Source organism: Camellia sinensis, chromosome 7 (assembly GCF_055761805.1).
Source record: "Camellia sinensis isolate YWXY chromosome 7, ASM5576180v1, whole genome shotgun sequence".
In the NCBI taxonomy this organism is placed as follows: domain Eukaryota; kingdom Viridiplantae; phylum Streptophyta; class Magnoliopsida; order Ericales; family Theaceae; genus Camellia; species Camellia sinensis.
Window position 1 is genome coordinate 17500390 of NC_138967.1, and position 24730 is coordinate 17525119.

The window sequence follows — 24730 nt, forward strand, 5'->3', positions numbered from 1 at the left end:
AGGCCCAACTTACAGAAAGGAAAACCACCAGACCATTGGAAACCAATTTATTACAAACCAGAAAATAAAACCCATTGTTTCAGTAGAGTAAATTTGCATACTTTGAATTAAACAAATGACAATAACAATAGTTTCACGAGACCCATATATATATATATATATATATTATTTTAATTCTTCGTACTAGGTATACTCGTACTCATCAAAAGACCTATTAGTAATGCTAAATATCCAAAAATTTACTTAAAAAAAACAATGTGCAATCGAAATACATTTCGAGTGAGTCTAGCGATACTAAAATTAAATCTAAATCACGCATCGCATTTCAGGATAAATTTGTAGACAAATTTTCTAGTTTAACCATTAGTATATTATTAAACAAAAAAACCTGCTTCAATTATACATCAGCATCATCATCACCAACTCTCAGCCACAAACTTTAGGCAAAACCCAAAAGCAAGCAATTACCAAATTAGTACTACCACCTTAGGAAAGAGTGTTAGGCAATGAAAAACAGGGTAGAAAATAGAAATGGAGATGAAACACCTCCACCTCAACAGAACAGAGACCCAAGTTACACACTCAAAACTATATTTCCTAAAGCAAGTAGTCTAAAACTCAGTTCTTGTGGATTGATTGATAGCCTTGCATGTAGAAAATTGCTGATATTGATGTGAAGCTGGTTGAGTTTACTTTATAGCTCTTTGAAACAAGAAAGAAAGAAAGAAAAAGAGAAGAATTATCAGGGGGCAAGTCACATGAACATCATACTCCATTTTCCCCTATTCCCTCCTCCAACATCATCTCCTTGTGCCGGCATTCGCTGCTGCAAAAGGCCTTCTCCCCTCTACAAAAAAAACAGAAAATTTGTTCATATTAAGAACTGGGATAAAATACATTTATGGAAGAAAAAAAAAAAAGAGAGAGAAAAAAAAAATTTAATACACATTAATATGTGTTTTGGAGGAAAAAGATTGGGTACACACCTAACATTTGGCAAAGTGCGCAAAGTGGTTGCCGTGTGATTTGAACCCATAACCTCAAGATCATTAAACCAAGGTTCTACCATTGAACCAATGGATACCCCTAAAATACATTTATGATCTCTCAAATATATGTTCTTTCTTTGTCACTAAAGTCCTTAAATACTGGTGGAGAAAATAGAAAAACACAAACAATGAAGATGAAGTATATCCTGATAATGAGAAGATGAAACATCACTTACTGTGTTTGTGTCTATGCTTAGGATGAAACTGGAAGCTGAAAAACACTGATGAGAGGATGAAATATAACCTTACCATGTTTAAAATCCAATTGATAAAACTAACACTACAAAAATTAAAGTGATACAAAACGAATATTTTTAACATCATATTATTGTCTGGTTAATTATTTAGACAACTGTCCAAAATTGAACTAGTTTGAATCGAATTGGATACTTTAGGGATGAAATTGACAAAATTAAAACTTAAAGTACCAAAGTGAGACAAAATGAATTTGTATTTTATCCTTAAAGACTATGGAATAACAACAAAAAGAGCATGATCAAAGTGAACTGGTGAATGAGTTCATTAAAACAAAACAGAGAAAAAATTAAAGAAAAACGAGGGTTCCTCCAACTTATCCATGAAACCAAGATCAATTCACTAGTAATGGACAGAGTTGATACAGTTCTTCTGGCTATGCAAAAGGACATTTGAACTCATCATATGGATATTATTATGAAGCTTAGGCATATTTAGTGAAGAATATTCGAGCTTCAATCAATTAATTATGGGGAAAAAAAGGATCATCCTACATATCCAGGAAACCAATATCAATTCACTATTAACGGACACAGCTGAATTCAGAACCAACATGGTTAGACAATTGTGGCTATGACAAATTCAAAGCTAGGATGCTAGAAACAAGATATTTGAACTCATAGTATAGATAGTAAGTCAAAGCTTTAGAGATATTGATTTTGTGAACTAGAATCAATAGAAAAAAAAAGCATCAAGCTTAGATGACAATGACCCAACTCCAATTCTCATATATGTATCCAATCCATTTTAATCCAAACAAGTTGTCAACTTGAAATTGATCATTTCCAAAAAAATTCAAAGTACCCAAAAAAGGTAAACAAAGAAAGGATATCTAGAGCTAACCTGTATATGTAAATGTCTTTTCCTTGCCCAAGATTTTTCTTGCAAGTGTAACAGAAGCTGAGAAAACTCTCAGATGGATACCTCATTGATCCATTCCCATAAAAACCATTTTCCTTTCTCCCACCAGAGATCCCAACAACACCACAGCAACTTTCAACAACACAATTGTCAAATATATGAGTCGTCTTCGGATTCGGACCGTGCGAAATCACACAAGTATAGTCCTCCGAAAGCTCCATTTCACTAGCAGAGAGACATCCAGCAAAAACCCGAGTCGAATTCTGGTTTTCTCTGCCCGAATTCTCAGACCCAAAAGGTGATTTCTTAGATAATCCAGGGGAAAAAGAACCCAATTGAGAATTCCTCGTCTTGGTGCCGAAATCAGCCGGTGATCTCGGCGATTCAGCAGGGGATAGAACAGAGGGTAACAGGGGAGGGATTTGAATCTTCAATTGTGATCCAAACAAGACTTTTCGGGTTTCGAGTTTGGATTGATTTGGGTCTGATTTTTCATCGCTGAGAGCATCAACAATGCCCAGACCAACCCCTCTTGAATCCCAGTGAGTTCGAATTTCAGGTTTGGGGGTTTTTGTGGGGTGTGAATCGGAACGAAATGGGTTTCTCAAAGCAGAGAAGGGTTTGCTATCAAGGATTGAAGTTGGGCTGCTGAGTACAGATTCAGTGTCGGTGAACATTCTTGGAGAGCTGAAAATCGATGAAATTGGTTTTCTGTAATTCTCCTTCGGTGATTGTGAAAAACCATGATCCGCCATTAGAGCTTGCTTACTTGTTGCTCTTGATCTCTTCCTCAACATCAGTCTTCTCTGTTCATACCCAAAACAAATCATCAAAACCAAAACCCATCAAATATTCATACACACACACATAGATAGATAGATAGATATATACATATATATATATATATATAGAGAGAGAGAGAGAGAGAGAGAGAGAGAGACTACGGACCAGAAAAGAAATGGGATTTTAGCTAGAAACCGCCATGAATTTGCAAGACCCACCTTGGAGTTCTATCGAAGAATAAAACCCAGAAATCCAAAAAATCAGAATAGGCAACCATGAATTCGATCTCTATCTTCTTCTACAATCTAAAAAACTGTGACCTCCATGGCTAAAATCCGAGAAAATAACAAGAAACAAAGAGTCTCGACTTTTTCCCCGGTTTTCTCGCACTTTCTTTCTCTAGTTTATCAGCAAGAAACCCATTCTCATTCCCAATCTCTCACAACCGACATGGGAGCAAAGCTATCACCGAGTCATGATCAGTACTAGACACACACACAAATAAACACAAACAAACAAAAATCGAAAAAGGGTTGTATTTTAATCTGCTTTTTCGGTTTGCTTTATACGGTTTTGTTTGTATCCTTCTAGTAATAATAATAATATTTCAGCAAAATTGATTTTTTTCTCTTCTTTTCTTTTCTTTTATCACCGTAGTTAAAGATTTCAAGAGCTTTCGAGGCACACAAGACCCATAAATTCAAAAGTACCTGAAAAACAAAACAAAACAAAAAGATGGGTTCACTGTATCACACACTCTCTTTCTCTCTCCTCCCTCTTTTATCTCTTTGTGAGAAGTAGTGGGTATTCTTTTCTTGACTCCACTAGTCCTAAAAAATAGCAATGGTTGCAGAGGAAAACAGAGATGGAATCAGTGGAGAGAGAAAGTTGAAGAGAGAGAGGGAATGTTGGTTGTTCGGGGTGATTTTAAAGATCTGTGTGTGTGCGCGCGTGCGCGTGTGTGAGAGAGTGTGTGAGAGAGAGAGCATGGGAATCAGTTAGAGGTGAGTATGGTCCGGATTAAATCGGATTGGAATAAAATCAGGACCAATCCGTTATTTACGGTTCTTAAAAAATCGGAACCAATCCAATTCGTTTAAATATTGGAACCAATCCGAACCAATCAATTTAAACACGGATTGGATCGATTTAAGACTACGAATTCACATAATTAAATAACAAAAATATATATATATATATATGACACTTTAATTTTATAAAAATATAAACATAGCGCTATATTACTTCTATAATAGCAACAAATTTTTCTATAATAGTGACATAATGTTCTAGAATTTAAATAATTATAAAAAAATTGGTTTCACCATAAGTATTTAGACCATTACAAATTAAAACTAAAAACTAACAAATAAAAGTAATAAAAGAAGATATCATACGAGGTTTAAGTTTGAGTTTAGATTTTATATAAAATAAGAGAAGATACTATGGGGGAGGATGTATAATAAAAATATAGATTATTTGTATACGGTTCGGATCGGTTCCAATCTGGAACCGTGGGGTTCAATCCGGAACCAATCCGTGGACTACGGATTTTTAATTCTTCAATCCGGAATCGAACCATGGATTCAAAAAATCAATCCAAACCTATCGGATTAGACTGGACTGGATCGGATTACGAATTTTACGAATTTCTTACTCAGCCCTAGAATCAGTAGTGGTTTCGATAAACAGCATAGTACTCTGTAACTCGGAAAATTTTGGTGGCGTTTTGATTTGAAAATTTTAAAATATTATTTAAGTGTCAAAAATTTATTTGGTAAAAGAATTTTAAATTAAATAAGAAATTTTTGATATAATATATGATATTTGATATAAAAATTTATAATTCATAATTAAATATATAACTTAAAATTCTATTAAAATTTATAAAAAATTTTAAAAAATTTAAAAAAATTTAAAAAATATTTTTTGTTGAATATATAAAAATTAACGTGTGTGGAAGAAAAAAAAATTGCATTGTTCCGGTCAACTGATGGGACGTCCAATTAGCTCAAATTATCTTACCTTCGACCGAGTTTTCAAATTAAGTGTAGAATTAATTTTTGAAAATCGCAAACAAACGTCATATATGCAAAATAAAAGGTAAAACTAAAGTTCCAAAACCCTTCAAAATACAACCTTTATTTCTACACCATTAATTATCTTAATACATATTTTTTTTATTACACATATTTATTAATTAAATTATTAATTAATTTTCTCAATTCATATATTGAAAATTACAATTATATCATTCACTTATAATTATGGGTGAATTACACTAACGATCCCTATAGTTTAGAACTTGTGTTATTTTAGTTAATGACTTTTTAATTATGACACATTTGACTCTGAATTTTAAATTTTGTTCCAAATAAGGACAATTGAAGATACTATTGGGATTTTAAAGGGCAAAATCGTCAATTTGATAAAATATAAATTAGTTTGACAAAATTAAATGTTAAAAAAATATTTTTGAATTTTTAAAAATTATTTCTACCTACTAAAGGTAAACTTATATAAAGTTGATAAATCTTTTAGACATTTATTTCTTTTTTTACCAAATTAATTTTTATTATGTATTTAGATGATCATGTAAAATTAATTTTTAAAAATTAATAATGTAATTTTTATTAATTTTTATCAATTTTATATAATTTTATTTTTGGTGAGTAGAAATAATTTTCAAAACTTTAAAATATTTTTTGACATTTATTTTTGTCAAATTAGTTTATATTTTATCAAATTGATGAATTTGCCCTTAAAATTAAGCAATGGTAGGTTAATTGTCTTTATTTGGAACAAGATTCAAAATTCGAGGTCAAATGTGTCACAATTGAAAAGTCAGGAATTAAAGTGACATAAGCCTCAAACTATAGGGACTGTTAGTGTAATTTGCCCTATAATTATTATACACATACCATTCAACTCTCATTTTCACACACTTGTTAAGTGACCCGACTTCCAGATTTGTAGACCCATTGTAGACTTACGTGAAGACAATTCAAGGCCACAGTGTGAAGTGAAGACAAAGTCTTCCATTGAATACCTCCATTAAAGACCCTATTAAACCTCTATTAGAAATACCATTAAAAACCCTCCAAAATATTATTGAAAATGAAGCATCTTTCTATTTTGTTATTATATTTACCATTTTCATATCTTTGTGTACTCCATTGCCATAAAACCCTCGTTTTTTTGATTTTTTTTTTCAATTTGTGAATTTCGGCACTTATTTTTTGAAATTATACATTTACTTCAAAACTTAACTTCCGAATAAAAGTAATTAGTTCAACAAATTTGTTTCGAAAAGAATAAAAAAAAATTTCAGCAATTGATATCTAAATATAATAAAATAATTCGGTACTGGTTGTCAAACTAAAAATCGCGAAAGGAAAAAAAAAGTTTTGCACGAAAAAACTAATCACTAATAGAATATAAATTTAGAGATTACAGCAATATGAGAGTATTACTTTGCAAGCAATAGAAGAGTATATAGTGTATAGCAAGTAAAGTGACAACAAAAAATTAGGGTTTAGTTTTTTTTTTTTTTTTTTACTCAAAATGTGTACATTGAGATTTTTTTATTTTTAAAATATGTGTACAAAGAATACTTTCATATAATATTAAGGGTACTAGTGGATGTCCATTATGATCATTTTAGCTTAGGATATAATTGCCATTAAAATAATACTTCCTTAAGTGTGTACACTGATATAATTAGGTATGTGAAAATAGAATTTCCCGTGGAATTCTCTCACCTACCTTGAAATGGAAGTTTATTGAGACAATTTCATCCATTAATTCTTTCATCAAATTTAAATTTGATAAAAATAATAATATTTTTTATGTTTCAATAGTTTCATGACATAAGTATCAAATCAAAAATATTAAAAAAAAAATTATCAAATTGAGAACGTCTGGCAACTTTTATCACCATCTCTTGGATGACCACATCTTTGCAAAAATTTGTAAAAAAAATACACTAGTCGACCGGTCTTTTGATACAAGCTCAAAATCTTCGATTCGAGCACTTAATTCAAATAGATTTTTTACTTCAATTTTTATTACGGGTGGACAACGGTTTATTCGATCAGCAAAAACCGCCCAACCCGCCCAATTCGTATACAAATGGGTGGTTTTGCAAATACAGTGTAGGCGGATGCGGTTTGAAATATAGCAACTTTGCGGGTTGCGGGTTTAACCCGCACCCGCAAGAAACCGTCCGCACTTTATTTATTTATTTATTTTTATCTTAACTAAACCCGCAACCCGCAAGAAAACCGTCCGCACTTTATTTATTTATTTATTTATTTATTTTTATCTTAACTATTGATTTCATTTCTATATCTCATCTAGATATTTTTGTCCAAAACAAAATACCCTTTATTTTTTGAACTTACTCTAGCATTACATTTGCTAATAGTATTATATCAACTGAAACTAAATAAATACTGATCATATTATTATTATTACATAACTGAACTTGTCCCGGATGAAGTGTGATTTGGAATTTTAAATTCCTTAATGAATATGGAATTATAGTTTAGGATTTTGAAATATATGCTTGTATTAGTTTATGATTTGATTTAAGATTTTGAATGATTTGTTTGTGTTACGAATTGATTTTGTTGTATTTTTAATTGTATAAGTTTTAATTCATTAATTATTAGTGTTGGAACATTTTAGAAAATGGAAAGAAAATGACCCAAAATAAATATTTACAAAATGGGGAAAAAAATAAGGCTCAAAAATAAATTTTTGAAGAAAAAAGTCCAATCCACAAACCGCCCGTAACCGCCCGCGCATCCGCGAACCCTATCTGCACAAACCGCAAACCGCACTGCGGGCGGTTGCAGGTTGTATTTTCCCCAAACTGCATAGATGCGGGCGGGTCCAAACCGATCCGCAAACCGTCCAAATCCGAATGGCGAACACCCCTAATTTTTATTCAAATTTAACATAAAAAAAATATACTGTTAGAGATGCTCTCATTATGAGTGTAAAAATGGCCCATGGGCGGCCCGAAGCCCGCCTGCGGCCAGAGGTGAGCCATGCTCGTTCAGGCTCGTTTGGGCTCGGGCCTGAGCCCTTGGGCTTGGGCCTAGGCCATCATTTTGAAGTCCAGCCCAGCCCCGCCCCGCTCGTGGCCCCCGGCCCGCCTTACCCGCTTGTGGCCCAGCCCATCAGCCCACTCAAGGTCCGGCCTAAAGCTCACCTGGCCCGCGCTGAGGCCCAGTGTATTTTTTAAGTGGAAAATAATAAAATTTTGGTAGATTAAACTTAAAAAAAAAAAAAAAGGTCAGGCCCGCCCAAGCCTCGACGCCAAGCTTAGGCCCACCGAGCCGACTCGAGGCCTGGCCCGCCCAAAGCCCGAATACCCCTAGGCTTGGGCCTAATTTTGTGGCCCATGGGCCAACCCGAATTTTGACGGGAGCCCACAAGCCCCGACATGAGCCGAGTCAGGCCAGATTTACACCTTTAGCTCTCATGAGATTTTAAGGTAGAAACTAGGAATGGAAAAACTTGGCTCTCTCTCTACTTGTAGAGTGGTCAGCCCCCCCTCTCTCTCTCATACGCTATCAGTCTGATCTCTTTCTCTCTCTCTCACGTGCTGTTAGTCTGATGCGAATATAATAGCATACTCACCACTCCTAGACTTACACCATATGATCATGGAAGAAAAATGATCAAAAGCTCTAATAAAGAAACTCTAATGAGCTTTAATAGGGACAGATCTTACAATGATAGTGATGTTTGTGTCTTATATATTTATTTTTTTTCATTGCCAAATGTGTAGAGTTCTATTTTTATGGTATGTATCACTGTTGTTCATGGAAAATGCTCTACTTTTTTTTAATAATAAATTTATATATTTTTTTAACATAAGGTTTATCTTGAGTTTTTTTTTTTTTTTGATTTATTGATTTTTTAAAAAATTTATTAAAAAAATAAAAAGTTGATGTGATTCAAATAAATTAATAAGTTAATAAAAAAAAAATTTCCTTCCTAAAAGAGGCCAAAATAATGGAATGTGTAGTAATAATATTAAAATTTTGAAATAAAATTCATTAAAATTAAAAAGAAATGTTAACAAGTACTCCTTTTAATGTATTGTTTAATGTTAGGAGTAAAAAATATTTTTAAAATACTGAGAGATTTTTAAATATATTTTTAAATTAGAAAAGTGGGTTGGAGTTTAGATTTTGATCCTTAGAGCATCTCCAACGGTTACTCAGATTTTTCACCAAATTTGAGTAAAAAATGACTCATTTTACCAATTTGATACCACTCGCTCCAACGGTGTACTTTCATCAAATTTGTACCAGGGGCAACCGGTTGGTCGACCGGCCGGTCGACCGGTTAAGCGAATTTTTTTTTTTTTTTTTTTTTTTTTTTGAACCTTTTAGTGGTCGACCGGCTGGTCGACCGGTTAGGCAAATTTTTTTTTTTTTTTTTTTTTTTTACTGTTTGAACCTTTTTCTTCGAACCGTTTGAACCTTTAGGCGGTCAACCGGTTGGTCAACCGGCCGGGCAACCGGCTGGTTGACCGGTTGGTCTCTCCCAACGGTTAGGAACAGTGATTTGGTAAAATGCTTCGCCTGTTCTCATTTTGGTACAAGATTTGCTGAATTCTGGATTTGATATCGATTTGGTGAAACCGTTGGAGCTCAAAAAAGTGGCTTTTTAATCAAATTTTGAATTTGATATCAGGTTTGCTGAAGCGTTGGAGATGGTCTTATGGGATGAACTATAAAAAATCAGCTTATTAGGGATTGTTTATGTAACGATCCGAAAATTTAAATAGTCCTTTAAATTTTATTATAAATGATTTATAAAAAAAATAATTTTAATTTTATATTATTAGTCAAAATTATTTTTTGAGTATTATAATATTTTTATTTTTATTATATTTTTTCTATACTAAGGCCAAGTTTGGCATCCTTAAAATAATCAATCTTTTTATCTTTTTATCTTTTTTCCATCACATCACCTCTCTACTTTTCTATATAATTTTTCATAAAAAGACAAAAAATACACTTATTTAACTCATCCTAAACAACCCCTAAAATACGTTGAAATATAACAATTTTTTATACAACAAAATGTTTGCGCTCCAAGCAGTCTTCCTCCACACGCCTTATTCACTATAAATATAACTATCCATCAAGAGCATCCTCATCAGCACTCTTGGTCTCTCTCTCACTGCCTCTAATTATTTGGTTTATATATAAAACTCTGAGTTTTGTTTGAAATATTTAGTGAGTTGCAGTGAACAAAAAGTAAAAGATGAAATTAATATTAAAATAAATTATATTATATCTTGAGTCGTCATAATATATTTTACATATATTTTGAATTATTATAATTTATTTTACATAAATTGTATTATATATATATATTATATTAGCATTTTTAATTATGTTATTTATTTATGAACCTTATTTGATATACTAAGGAAAACCCATAGATATAATATAACTGTTTATTAAAATGTGTTTTGAGTAATTATTTTATAAGTATCACAACGGAGGTCTCATGCCTTGGGGGCCTTAAATAACCATGGGCCCTCTGATTAATCACTTTGCGACCTTCTGTCTATCATGGATCCACTGACACTCTGATTTCTGGTGTGGAGCAAAGTGCTGTACGGAGTTAAATGCCACACTATTGTGAGAGTCACCTCTAGAGTTCGTACGAGCCACCTCTTGAGTCCATATATCTGTTTTGTTCTGTACCGTGGTTATGATTTCTAGTGTGGAGTAAAGTATTGTACGAAACTAAGTGCTACACTATGGTGGGAGCCACCTTTAGAGTTCATATGAGCCACCTCTTGAGTCCATATATTTGTTCTGTTCCGTTCTATACTGTGGTTATGATTATTTTGTTTATATGATTTCTGTATATGTGTCAAATGATTTCCATGATAATTATGCTCTCAGTATAATATTTTAAGCCCAATAATTATCCATGATGAATTTTATACCCTTATGCTCTTAGTATAATATTTCTCATTCTACCATGTGCTTATAGCTGTTTACCAATTTTCAGGAAATAATGTAATTCAGAAATAGCTTTTGAAGAGTCTTAGATGCGGGGCTGCAAAATAGACACACACAACACTTTTATAGTATTTATAATTTTATTCTTCATATGTAAATATCGACTTTTTTGGTCTATAAATTTTGTTATAAAAATAAAAGTTCCAATGATTATTTTGGTACCCTCACTTAAATATTTTTTCCGCTCGCGTTTAGTAATTTGTTTAAGAATTAGCCGGAGGTAACTTCAGTTACTGGCCATTACGATACTTAACCCTTGGGTACAGGGAGCGGATCGTGACAATTTATGTTTTGTTTATTTAGTGCACTTTTAAATTTTTTACAAAAAGATATACAGAAATATAGAGAGGTGAGTTTATATGGATCACGTCACCTTTTTAATTTTATACATATTTTTTTTAATAAGTGAAAAAGTCAACTTATAAACCATATCCAAAACAACACTATATATATCTTTTCCTTGAACCCTATGTACTAATAGAACAATTAAATTCACACATTAGTTTATTAAATGAAAAATATTTTTGAGATCCTTAAAAGAGAAAAAAAAAAGCTTTCTCAATTTAATTCATAATTATAGTATGATAGCTATCAACTTTTAATTTATTATACACTTGTTATATAAAACCCAACTTTTTTGACACATTATGGTGATTTTATGCGTCTAAAATTGTGAGTGTATAACATTTTTCAATATAGGAGTTTCTAAATGTACCCCGAAATTTTGGTTGAGCACTTGTCTCTACCTTTCATAATTTTTTGAATACCATTTTATTCCCAAGTTCGATTACCAAAAGAGATAAAACCCTAAGACATTTCATTCATTTTCTTTTTTCGGTTGATGCCAATACCACATCCGACAACCATCCCAAGCCCATTTCCAAACCGCTAGCCCTTTCACATCTATGTCCACACCCTAGTCTCTCATACCTTGTTCCCTCCTTCATCACCCACCCTAGCCCCTTTCTCTCATTCCAATCACCACTTGTAACTCCATCTTCTAACTGCATTCACCAGCCTTTTTTTTTTTCTTCTTATGCATGGCCTCTTCCACGTCTCTTTCCTCTATAAACCCGTTTTACTTGTAAAATCCTTGATCTTTTGTGCTCCACATCACTCTTACCACCACCGCCACCATTACCTCATTCTTTTTCTTCTTTTTTGTTGTGACCCTCTCTTCCACTCCTTATGACTCTATCTTTCTCTTTCACTCCTTATTTTTCAAATGAATTCTTAACACTTTGTTTAGTTTTGTTCTTAAAATTATTTCTTTTTGTGGGGCTAGAATTTTGTTAAAAAATTTCTAAATATTTTATTTATAACGTATACCAAAAAATACCAAAAAATCATTTGATGACAACATTTCTATCCATCACCAAATGTTACGTGGCTTGTTCCGATAAATTATCACACAAGTTAGGAAGAACATGTATCTATGTGTCAAGAGTCGAACCCTGCCCCATAAGGGTTAGTGAGATGACCGGCTAGTAATCCGAGATTACTAAAGACCATCTTGTATGAGAGGGTAATTTGTAAGCAAATTGGGCCGAGCTAGGAAAGTTTTCTTTGGAAGTTGGGCCACGCAATGGGCCGAGATAAGGGCTGGTGTAGCTTGGTCTTAGGCCAAGAAGACATCTCATATTACGGATTTGGGCCGAACTATGGGCCGAGGTATTTGGGCTTCGCAAGTTGGACCTCGTCCTTGTTAGTTTGGTCAGAGACTGTTGTAGTTAGCCCGGTCTAAACAGACAGAACCGAGGTATCAGTGGGGGGAGAACCGAGCTAAAAGATAGCTCTGCAGAGCGTCATCTTAGAGTCAAGACTGACAGTGGTGCTTAAAGTATCACCGAGCCGAAATAACCTGGTTGACCACAATGTCAGCCGAGGTAAAGATGTCAGCCGAGGTAAAGAGGTAACATCAATGGCGAGGGCCGAGCTATGTATAGCTCGGCAGGGTGGCATTCGATAGATTGGCTTTCGATCACACAGTCCGAATGGCAGGGGACCGAGATAAGGTAGTTCGGTCAGAAATGTATAACCGAGTTAAAGGGTTTAGCCATCTCACTTGGCTTGCAGTGATGAAACTCCTAGTAGGACTCTGCTAAGGAGAGTTAGAGTCCTACTGGAATTGTGCAAACCATCTCACTTGGTTGGTAGTGAGTAAGAGTATGACTCCTAGGAGGACTCTACTAAGGAGAGTAGAGTCTTACTAGGATTGTGCAATACCATCTCACTTGGTTGGTAGTGAGTAGGGTGTGTGATTCCTATGAGGACTCTCATAGGGAGAGTTGGAATCCTACTAGGATTGTGCCAAAGTAAAGTCCATAAAAGCTCATGACCAGACCTATGGACAGGTATCTCAATTGTTTCTCTAGAATACATAGAGCTTATTGTCTATTGTCTAGTTGTTGACTTAGGCATTGGAGAGGTTTCCGGCACACACCCGCCGGCTAGCTCATGGTTGTGTTTTCAGGTAGCAAAGTAACGATGTTTGGAGGAACACAAACTTGATCAACAGGATCATATGAGAAGAATTATTTCGTGCTCGTACAATTGGCGCTATCTGTGGGAATTTCATAAAGAATAAAACCTCTTGATCAAGTTTTTCTCTTTAGTTGAAAGCAATGACGCACAATGAAGACTTGCCGCAATCTGCTATTGATGGGCAAACATCGAAAGGGGGTGGGAGGCGCGAAGGTTTACCTTCTATCCCACCCATGGCGGAATTAGATCCCCAGCGAAGGAATCCAAGGAGAGAAGCAAGAGAAAGACAAGGCTCAAGTCTACACCGCTCTCAAAGTCCTGATAGACAGAGGCGGAGGATAGATCCTTAGGTTCTCGAAGATCGCGTAAGGGAGCAAGACGAAGTAATAAGAAGAATGGCGGCTGACATAGAGACGATGAGGCGCCAAATAAAAGGCAAAATGTGTGGCAACAAAAGAGGGGCGCAAAGGCAACACACACTCTTGCCACTCAGAAGTTCGTAACAGACAAGTCACACTATCACAAACTGAAAGTAGAAGCCTCAGGTCGGGCGATACACAATCAAAGACTTCCAGGACACGATACTCCAAGCCTGAGAGAATGAGGACTGAAAGGGCTCAAAAGAGAGAAGACACTCAGGCTCACGACCTTCACAGAGTCTCCGCACTACAACGATTAGCTCCTAGAACACATGGGAGTGTCGAGGTTGGAATTCCAAAGCCACGCCTTGCCTATGAACCAGCAAACAAAGCGTTAGCAAGGTTGCAGAGCTCACCATTCATTCCGACAATAGAGAACGCATCATTACCCTCAGGCTTCCACCAGCCCAAATTCACTACTTATGAGGGGAAGTCGAACCCGTACTTGAGCCACTTTTACTAGGTTATGGCCGTGTATCGGCGAAACGAGGCTCTAATGTGTATCATGTTTCCTTTCAGCCTTGGTGACCTGGGTTTAACGTGGTTTGAAAGGTTGCCAGAAGGTAGCATAGCTTCGTGGGCCCAACTAGCGGAGGCATTTGTGACCAGACTTAGAACAAACACCAAGACACCAGTGGAGGTTGACCAGCTTCTCTCCATAGACATAGGCGAGAAAGAAACATTGAGGTCTTACAATAACCGGTATTGGGAGACTTTTAATCAGATTGGAGATTGCCCTACAAACCTAGCTATCGCACAGTACAAACGAGGTTTGCCGGCTGGCAATAAGTTGAGGGATTCAATGACAATGACGTCGCCCTTTATTATGGAAGCCCTAATGGAGAGAGTGCACCAATACATCCGAGCAGAGGAAGATGGGGCGCACACCAAGGCAGAGTCCGGCGCAACAGTGATACCAGACAAAAAGCTTTTTGGCCAGAGTTAACACGGTTGACAAGTAGGATTGACCACGCAAAAGTCTTTGCCCGACTGGGGGGAAATTGGGAAGGTTGGCAGGATTGGCCAATTCTTTCTAAATAAGTCTTTGCCCGAATTGGGGGCAACAAAAAAAGTTGGCAGGTTTGACTAACACTTTTTTTTTTCCTAAGCCGAGGATAAGGATCTAGGCTGCAGGACGTTTGGCAGGAATAACCAAACACTTCGCTCTAAGTTAGCAGGAATAACCAACTTTGAGCTCTCTTCAGCTAAGATTAGGATCTGAGTTGAAGAGGTTGGCTGGAAAAACCAACACTTACTTTTCTTAAGCCGAGGATAAGGATCTAGGTTGCAGGACGTTTGGCTAGAATAACCAAACACTTTACTCTAAATTGGCAGGAATAACCAACTTTGAGCTATCTTCAACCAAGATTAGGATCTAGGCTAGAGAGGGTTGACTGAAAAAACCAACACTTTGTTCTCTTCAGCCGAGATCAGGATCTAGACTGGAGAGGGTTGGCTGGAAAAACCAACACTTTATTCTCTTCAGCCGAGATCAGGATCTAGGCTGGAGAGGGTTGACTGGAAAAACCAACATTTTGTTCTCTTCAGCCGAGATCAGGATCTAGGCTGGAGAGGGTTGGCCGGAATAACCAACACTTCGTTCTCTTCAGCTGAGATCAAGATTTAAGCTGAAGAAGGTTGGCAGGTTTGACCAACAAATTTCTGAACTCTTTGGCCGGGATGATGGTTACCTTGGCCAAAGCAGGTTGGCAGGGTTATTATAAACCGAGTTAGTTTACTCGGCGAGACACAGAAAGAACGACTTGCCGTACGATTACAAACTCGAAGAATATATACGTTGAAGGCAAAAAAACAGGGCTATTCAAATTTTTGGCATGACGGCTGTAATAGGAGAACGGGGCTAATGGGGGCACGCCACCTGTCCTTAGGATAACATCGTATCAGACATGCCAGATTAGTGGAATGACGTGCTGAGCAACTGACCAGACTTGTTGGGACTGAACGAGTTGTGAGACTGAACAAACTTCTCTAGTTCAGTAGAGTTGAGCGTTTTTAGCTCGGCTAGAGGAGAGTAATCCTAATCATGTTGCGCAAATGGAATTAAGGGGGAATTGAGAGGGTAATTTGTAAGCATATTAGGCAGAGCTAGGAAAGTCTTCTTTGGAAGTTGGGCCGCGCAATGGGCCGAGATAAGGGCTGGTGTAGCTCGGTCTTAGGCCAAGAAGACATCTCATATTACGGATTTGGGCCGAACTATGGGCTGAGGTGTTTGGGCTTCGCAAGTTGGACCTCGTCCTTGTTAGTTCGGTCGGAGACTGCTGCAGTTAGCTCGGTCTAAATAGACAAAACCAAGGTATCAGTGGGGGGAGAACCGAGCTAAAGGATAGCTCTGCAAGGCGTCATCTCAGAGTCAAGATTGACAGTTGTGCTTAAAGTATCACCGAACCGAAATAACCTGGTTGACTGCAATGTCAGCCGAGGTAAAGATGTCAGCCAAGGTAAAGGAGGTAACATCAATGGCGAGGACCGAGCTGTGTATAGCTCGGCAGGGTGGCATTCGATAGATTGACTTTCGATCACACGGTTCGAATGGCAGGGGACCGATAAGGCAGTTCAGTTAGAAATGTATAACTGAGGTAAAGGGTTTAGCCATCTCACTTGGCTTGCAGTGATGAGACTCCTAGTAGGACTCTGCCAAGGAGAGTTAGAGTCCTACTAGGATTGTGCAAACCATCTCACTTGGTTGGTAGTGAGTAGGAGTATGACTCCTAGGAGGACTCTGCTAAGGAGAGTAGAGTCCTACTAGGATTGTGCAAAACCATCTCAATTGGTTGGTAACGAGTAGGGTGTGTGATTCCTAGGAGGACTCTCATAGAGAGAGTTGGAATCCTACTAGGATTGTGCCAAAGTAAAGTCTATAAAAGCTCATGACCAGACCTATGGACAGGTATCCCAATTCTTTCTCTAGAATACACAGAGCTTATTATCTATCTTCTAGTTACTGACTTAAGCATCGGAGGGGTTTCCGGCACACACCCGCCGACTAGTTCATGTTTGTGTTTTCAGGTAGCAAAGTAACAATGTTTGAAGGAGCGCAAACTTGATCAACAGGATCATACGAGAAGAATTATTTCGTGCTCGTACACTGTACAAAACAGAATATAATCGGGGCTAGCGGAAGCTTATAACATATGCAACAAATAGTCCATTGAGCTGTGAATCTATGTGAACAAACTCAAATATACATAAACATTAATTTACCCACCCTGTAATACAAACATAACATCATGTACAAAAACTTTCATATACATATATACATATCATCAGAACTCCTACATCATGAACATAAAACTTGCCAAAGGCCACCTAGACCTAGCCTTAACTCTGAGGCACCAACTACTCAAAAGGCTTCGGACGGTGGCTCGGCTAAAGGAGTTCTTTAGGCTTGTCCTTTATGTCGCCCACCTATACATATATATACATACAATGAGCTAAAGCCCAGTGAATAACATTAAGGTAAAGAGGTTCGTGAACGAATTCTGAACATTTCATAATCATAAAACAAATCATAACATAATCATCACATATCTGAACATAATAATGATACATCTAATAGAACATAACATATCGTCTTCCGACTAAAGTAATCGGTCCCGGACATTGATTATCAAACATAACACCACTTTGTTAAGTGGCTAGCGAGATCTCGTAATCACATATATGTCATGGACCCACATTAACATGCTGTCTCCTATGACTTGGGACTTCTTTTTGGATGTCATAATAGATCAAAATAGGACATTCGTTCACATAAACAAAATATTATTTCAGGAATCATAACTTATCCAATAAGATTTCAAATATAATTCATATGAACATATCTTTACAACAACGTTACTCACAGTGGCTTCCAGAAACAGTTGATTGGTCTTCGAATCTTGACCTACAAACATAAACATTCATAGCACAACCTTCCAAAGCACATTTGATTCATTCAGTCCGTTCTTAAACTTATTCGGTTTATTCGTTACTTGTTCATTTGGTTATTTATATTCGTTCTTTAATTTATTTCGTGTTCATGATATGTATATGAATTTGAAATACACTTGAAAATCATGTACATAGAGGACCGGAAGTCTGAAAAACGGAGAGAAAACAAAACCGGGACTGGCCTGAAAACCGCATGTGCGAGAGCACTGGCCACACGTGCAGAACCACCACCGCACGTGCGTCCACACGTGCAGTTAAAGCATTGTTGGAGCTTGGATTTGTCCTGTTTTCTGCACGTGCACGACTCCTGCCCGCATATGCGGTTCTGGGTTTGCACAAGTTCGAAATTTGCTCTTGAATTGGAACTCAATCTTTTTAAAAACCAACTCCATTCTCATGTATTTCAAGCCCCAAAACTATTTAAAACAACTTGAATTTTATATTTCTAACTTCAAACAAAAATCATAACTTCAAATCAAAACTTAATTTCCATACAAAAGATCAAAGTCTTGAATTGAAATGTAAATTCATAAAACATGCACATGTGAGTTCTAATTCTCTTGGAGTTTCCTCCTCAATTCTCAAGAACCATGCAAGAAGGTAAACATATGAAGAAGATTTCCATGAAAACATGCCATGCACGTAAAGATTATGAGCCCATTACTTGAATTATTGCCTTAAATGATCATATAGGCTCATTATCTCTTCATTCACTATAAAACTTCTCAATTATACATTATTTCATCCTAATTCAATTCAAATTCTAGAGGATTATGAGCATGACATCTCAATTTCATGAAATTAGAGGAGAATTCTTACCTTACTTAGTTGATTTATGAAGATTTCGCTGAGTTCTCATTCTACCTCTTCTTTTCTTCTCTTCTTGAGCTCTCTAAAGCTTTCTCTCCTCTCAAGTGAATGCCTCTAACAAAATGCACTCATTCTCTCTCTTTTCTCTAGTTATATAGATGAGTAGGTTTAAGAGGTGTTATTAATCCACTAATTTCCTTCTCAATCTTTGTTTTAATTAATTCAAATTTCACTATTACTTAATTACATCATTATAACATAATTTAGATTAGGCTAAATTTAATTATACTAATGTGAATTAGGTTCTAATTATCTATCCAAATATTTAATTTTAAACTTGTAGAAATTAGTAATTCAAACAGGTTCAATTTATATCCTAACCATATATATTCACAATAACACAATTCAATTGTCACTTGGGACATAATAATACATAAATACAAAATTAATACAAATCATATAATTAAATTAATTAATTAAGGAGATGATCATCACACTATGTGTCCATTTAATGAAATCATATTATTTCTTTACTATTTACTTATTTTTAGCACCATATAATTATTAGACATCCTGTTATTAGTTGGACACATTATTAATATAAAATTTTAAAAGCACATGATAATTCCTATGATTTCCCATACCCTGATAAAAAAAAATTGTGAACACTGCTCCAGTACCAGTAACAACGCTTTTGAGACACCACCTAATCATGTACCAGTACTGCCGAATATCTTTCCCGCTTGTTTTCAGAGATAAAACAAAAAGAAGATTCAGACCCTATTTATTTTGAGAGATAGAATGAAAGAGATTAATAGTGGGGGAATTGTTAGTAAGGGGATTGATAGTGAGAAATTATTAAATTATTTTTATATAAAATAATAAAACAAATAAAAACATAAAAAAATAAACATTATATTTTAAAAAAAATTCCTAATATATAAAAAATTAAAAAAATAAAAAAATTTCTAATCTCCTCATTATTTTTTTTAATACCATCTCTACTTCCTTCTCACTAGGATCCCAATTACTTTTGACGGGAAATTGCTCGGGAGTAGGAGGGTTGCGTAAAATATCGGTTAATTTGTTAAAATTATATTAATTTGTACTATTTTAATGGTAAGGTCATGGCTTCTGTCCAGTTCGGGATCGGACTGGACCGTGCTGTTAAGTCCGTGGGGGCGCACCATGGGTCTCGTTTTGATAATCTGAACCGTTTAATGTGTAGAACTCGTCGAGTACTATATGCTTGTAAAAAATCACGTTGATCGGATATCGATAGTTATGTGAACAAAACAGTTTTTTATCAACCGTGAATTTTATCACCGTCCATTTTTTTTATACAAAACTGATTTGATCACATAGCTATCGATATCCAATCAATGTGATTTTTTACAGGCATGTAGTACTTAACGAGTTCTACACGTTAAACGATTCAGATTTTCAAAACAGGACCCGTGGTGGGCCCTTATGGGCCTAACAGCACGGTCCAGTCCGATCCTGGACTGGACAGAAGCTGGACCCTAATGGTAAATTGTGGTTTAAATTTTAAAATTTATAATTTGTCAATCGAATCGTTCTGCTTTGCTATAATTAATATATATATTTTTTTTAATTTCTAATAAAATATTAATGTAAAAATAAGTGTGAAAAAAATTTAACATATAAAATTTATTTCAAATTAGTAGTTATATATATAAAACATGTTACGTAAAATTACTTTATATTATATATCTAAAAAATATTATACAAATTAGTATTATATATTATGTAAATATATGATATTTAGTTAGAATATTTTTCAATTCATCAATTTATCAAAAATTATTCTAATCATAATTTATCAATCCGTCAATCCCTCATTCAATTTATAATTTTACTCTTAAATTATTTGAACCGCACAGCACACCCCCTATAAGTGGGATAAAAAAATTTTGCCAAAACATAAAGGTATAAATTATTCTGTAAGATATAAGTAAAAGTTTGTAAAGGTACAAGTCTCACTTCTAACTCTTATATTTGCCGGTTTTTTTTTTTTTTTTTACACAATTTCCCCCCTTCTTTCGAGGGCATCTGAAAAAAAGGGCTTAAGAATTGACGTGGGATGACGTGATCGAGTGCAGTTCTCGTTTGCCAATTTAATTTTTTAATTTAAAAATCAAAAAAATTATTAAAAAATTAAAAAATTAATAACTTATATTAAAAAGTTAAATATTTTTTTTTCTTTATTTTTTACGTATTTTTTGTAAAAAGTTAAAAAATTATTACAAATATATTATAATTTTTTTTTATTTCATATTTAAGGTTTGGGTTGGTTGGAGCTATTTTATTCAAGAAAGATAAAATAGGTTAAAAAGTCAATAAGACAAAATGTCACATTCAAATCATAATCATTTTATTTTTTCTCTTACAAAAATCAAAAAAATTAATCACAAACGGGATTTTTTAGCCTCAGGTTAAAAAAGCTAAAAAATCAATCCACATCCTAAACAAAACCTTCGTTTGGAATGTGGATTGATTTTTTGACTATTTTAGCTTGGGTCAAAAAGTCTCATTTGGGATGAATTTTTAGATTTTTTTAAATTTTATAAGAGAAAAAATAAAATAATTATGATTTAAATGTGACATTTTATTTTATTAAATTTTTAATCTATTTTATCTTTTTTTAATTAAAATAACCTTAACTTTATATACCAAACATAACTTAAAATAATATATTTCCAATGAGTCCAAGTGAGCGTACTTGGTGGCCCACACAAGCATTTGGATACCCATTTCATTTGATTTAAAAAAAAAAAAATTTAGATGAGTTTTTTATTGTATTATATTTTAATTAATTTTATTTATTTATATTAAAATTAGATGTATTTAGGCATATTTTGATAATTAAAAAATAGTTAACTTATTAACTATTGACTTATTTAAATTATATCACTTCTTAATTTTTTTATATATATATTTTTTTAAAAAAGCTAATAAGTCCAAAAAATTCACTTCCCAAAATAGGTTTTAAATAATAAAAAATTGACTTATGAAAATTTTAAATAAAACAAATGAAAAGAGAACAAAAACGAGGTTTTGTTTGAATTTTTATTTGTTTTTAATAATTTTTTATATTTTAGTTTTTTTTAAAACTTTTTAAATGCAACTAAATTAAGTATATTTAAAAATAAAAAATATTTTAGGGACAATTAAAAAAAAACAAACTTTGAGCCATATAACAAAATAAATACTGAATTTTTAATTTATCAATTTAAATTATAACCTTTTGATTGGTTTTCAATCTAAATCATTCGTCTATTTTTATTAAGTAAAACTAACGAAAATATGATATTTTAATTATTAAATTCAATGACAATAAAAAAAAAATCATTAAACTCAATGTAAGTATAAACAAAATGTCTAAAATATATTCTTTCAAGAGTTTAAAAACTAAATTATACATTATTTCATCGATTTTACAAAGTAAAATAGACAAATGATTTAGATTGAAAACAATCAAAAGTATAAGGTTTAAATTGACAAAATTAAAAATTAAAAGTTTATTTTGTTAAATGGTTCAAACGTGTAATCTTTTTTTCTTTTTCTTTTTTTGTAATTTACCCGATATTTTATTAAGATATAAAAAAATATTAAAAACAAACCAAACACATTTAAAAATAGTTTTTTTGAAAATTAATATTTTGTTTGGTTTTGAATTTTCAAAACAGTTTTTGATTTTTTTGATTTTTTCGTGTTTTGTTATTTTTGGTAAATTTTTTCTATACTTTAATCATTTTTTTTTAATTTTTAAAATGCTCCTAATCTAAATGTACTTAAAAATTTAAATATTATAAAAAAATAAAAAATCAATGAATTTTATACTTTTTAAATGTATATAAATTAGAAAATTTATTTGGAAATTCTATCCCAGAAAAGTATGTACTAGAAAGTCTCATAAATTTTCTTATAAGTTTCATTGAATTTGGAAATGTACACCATGACATCCTTTTACTGTGTTTGGTTTCCAAATGTGAATATATTTCATTTGTGAGGTTTTAATGTAAAAATCGTCTATATCATTTTAATGTGTATACCATTATCTTATTAATTTTTTTTGTCATATATGTCACTTTTAAAATGTTGTAACGAGACCTAAAATGACAATTATAAATTTTTAATTTGAAATATCATATTCATATATACATTTTACGTTTTTAAATGTAGGTATATTTCAATTGAAAATTTTCACTGTGAAATGAGATCTTTTGGATTATAAAAAATTCTATAGGACTAAGTGAATCATAAATTGGGAGTATAAGGTTTATTATTTAGGTTTCATTTGACACATGAATGGGATTAATTTAGTCTATTAAAAAATAAAATAGATTAAAAGGTTAATAAAACAAAATATCACATTCAAAGTATAATCATTTCACTTTTTTTTTTCCAACAAAACTACAAAAAATCTAAATCTAAATCTAAATTTATCTCAAATGAAACTTTTTTTTTTTTTACTTTAGTCAGGCTAAAATAATTAAAAAGTCAACTAAAAAATTTCCTTCCAAATGAAGATACAATAACACTATATGGCCCCGTTTGTTTTGGGTTATAGGGAGGAGATTGAGTTTGGTAGTGAGGAGATGATTGAGAATGGGGTGTTTGTTTTGAGAGATAGGGAAGGGATTAGTAATCCCTTGGTATTAGTAAGGAGGAGAAAGGGGGATTGGTAAGGAGGAGGTACAGATGGTATTAGAAAAATAGTGAGGGGATTAGAAATTTATTTATTTATTTTTATTTTTTATATATTGAGAATTTTTTTTAAATATAATGTTTAATTTTTTATATTTGTTTTATTATTTTATATAAAAATAATTTAACAATTCCTCACTATTAATCCCCTCACTATCAATCCCCTCACTATTAATCCCCTCACTATGAATCCCTTCCATTCTATCTTTGAAAACAAACGGGGCCTATATATAAGAACTGCTTAGTTGCTTGAGGACTTTTTTTTTTTTTTTTTACAAATTTTGTCCTTTTATATTGAATAATTTACTAATGGTAGCCTATATGTTGAGTGAATTTTTTTTTTTAATTACGCAAACATTCTTGATCAATTATGAAACAAGTTTTTTCGTAATTACGCAAATATTCTTGGTCAATTATGAAACAGATTTTTTCGTAATTATGCAAACATCTTAGTCAATTATGAAATATAAATATTTTATTTTTTAACAAATTACAAATACATCCATAAGATTTGTTTAAAATATGAATCGGTTCTATAATACTAGAAATTATAACTATTGTTTGTTATAAATTTTAATTTAACACAATACTCAGGAAAAAAAAAAAACTTTTCTCCTATGTAATAATAAATTATCAAAATTGTTTATTGAAAAATATTTCTCATATCATTAAAAACTATGAATTGACTTAATGATTTATTTATTAACAAAATGATTAACTAAAAAATATTTTTCATATAATTATAAATTGTTAATTTATTTAATGATTTACTTATTAATAAAATTAGTCATTTGTTATGTGAGTATGATTTATGTATTAATAAAATTAGCCATATATATATATATGTATTGAGAGAGTAATTTGTGTAGCCAAATTGGGCCGAGTTAGGTTGGAGTGGCGGTCAAAGATGTTTGACAGAACTAATAAATACCCATATTTCTGGACCTAGTTGAGGCCTAGCTATGGGACCTAGCTACGGGGCCTAACTATGGACCTAGCTACGGGACCTAACTACGAGACCTAGCTAAGGGACCTAACTACAGGACCTAGCTGCGAGGCTTAGCTAGGGGACCGAGCTACGAGACTTAACTACGGGGCCTATAATGGGACTTAGCTACGAGGCCTAGCTATGGGACTTAGCTACGACGCCTGACTACTTCCTAGTGGCGGTCAAAGATATTTGACCAAACTAGTAAATGCCTATATTTCTGGACCTAACTACTTCCTAGTGGCGGTCAACGCTATGGCCGAGCTACCAAGCAATGTAGTCAAACAGAAAGGAGAGCCAAGCTAGAAGGAGTGCCGAGCTAGGAGAACAACCATG

General features: G+C 33.5%; 1 protein-coding gene across 2 annotated transcripts; it reads right to left on the reverse strand.

The window, feature by feature from the left end:
* Positions 1-347: 347 nt before the first annotated feature.
* On the reverse strand, positions 348-3898 carry LOC114283059 (FCS-Like Zinc finger 8). 2 transcript variants are annotated; one of them, XM_028225885.2, is made up of 3 exons: positions 3114-3898; positions 2148-2971; positions 348-847 (listed from the first exon to the last, which is right to left on the reverse strand). In XM_028225885.2, the coding sequence occupies exons 2-3, from the start codon at positions 2960-2962 to the stop codon at positions 766-768; spliced, it is 897 nt and encodes a 298-aa protein (XP_028081686.2). In that variant the 5' UTR covers positions 2963-2971; positions 3114-3898; the 3' UTR covers positions 348-765. The 2 variants fall into 2 exon arrangements, with proteins under 2 accessions (XP_028081686.2, XP_028081687.2); XM_028225886.2 differs by having other exon boundaries at positions 3167-3850.
* Between the last annotated feature and the right edge of the window lie 20832 nt (positions 3899-24730).

Coding starts and splice junctions, on each gene's coding strand:
- LOC114283059 (XM_028225885.2), bottom strand. CDS start 2,962: ATGTTGAGGAAGAGATCAAGAGCAACAAGTAAGCAAGCTCTAATGGCG. Junction 848..2,147: donor AAAGACATTTACATATACAG/GTTAGCTCTAGA, acceptor TTTTTTTTGTAG/AGGGGAGAAGGCCTTTTGCA.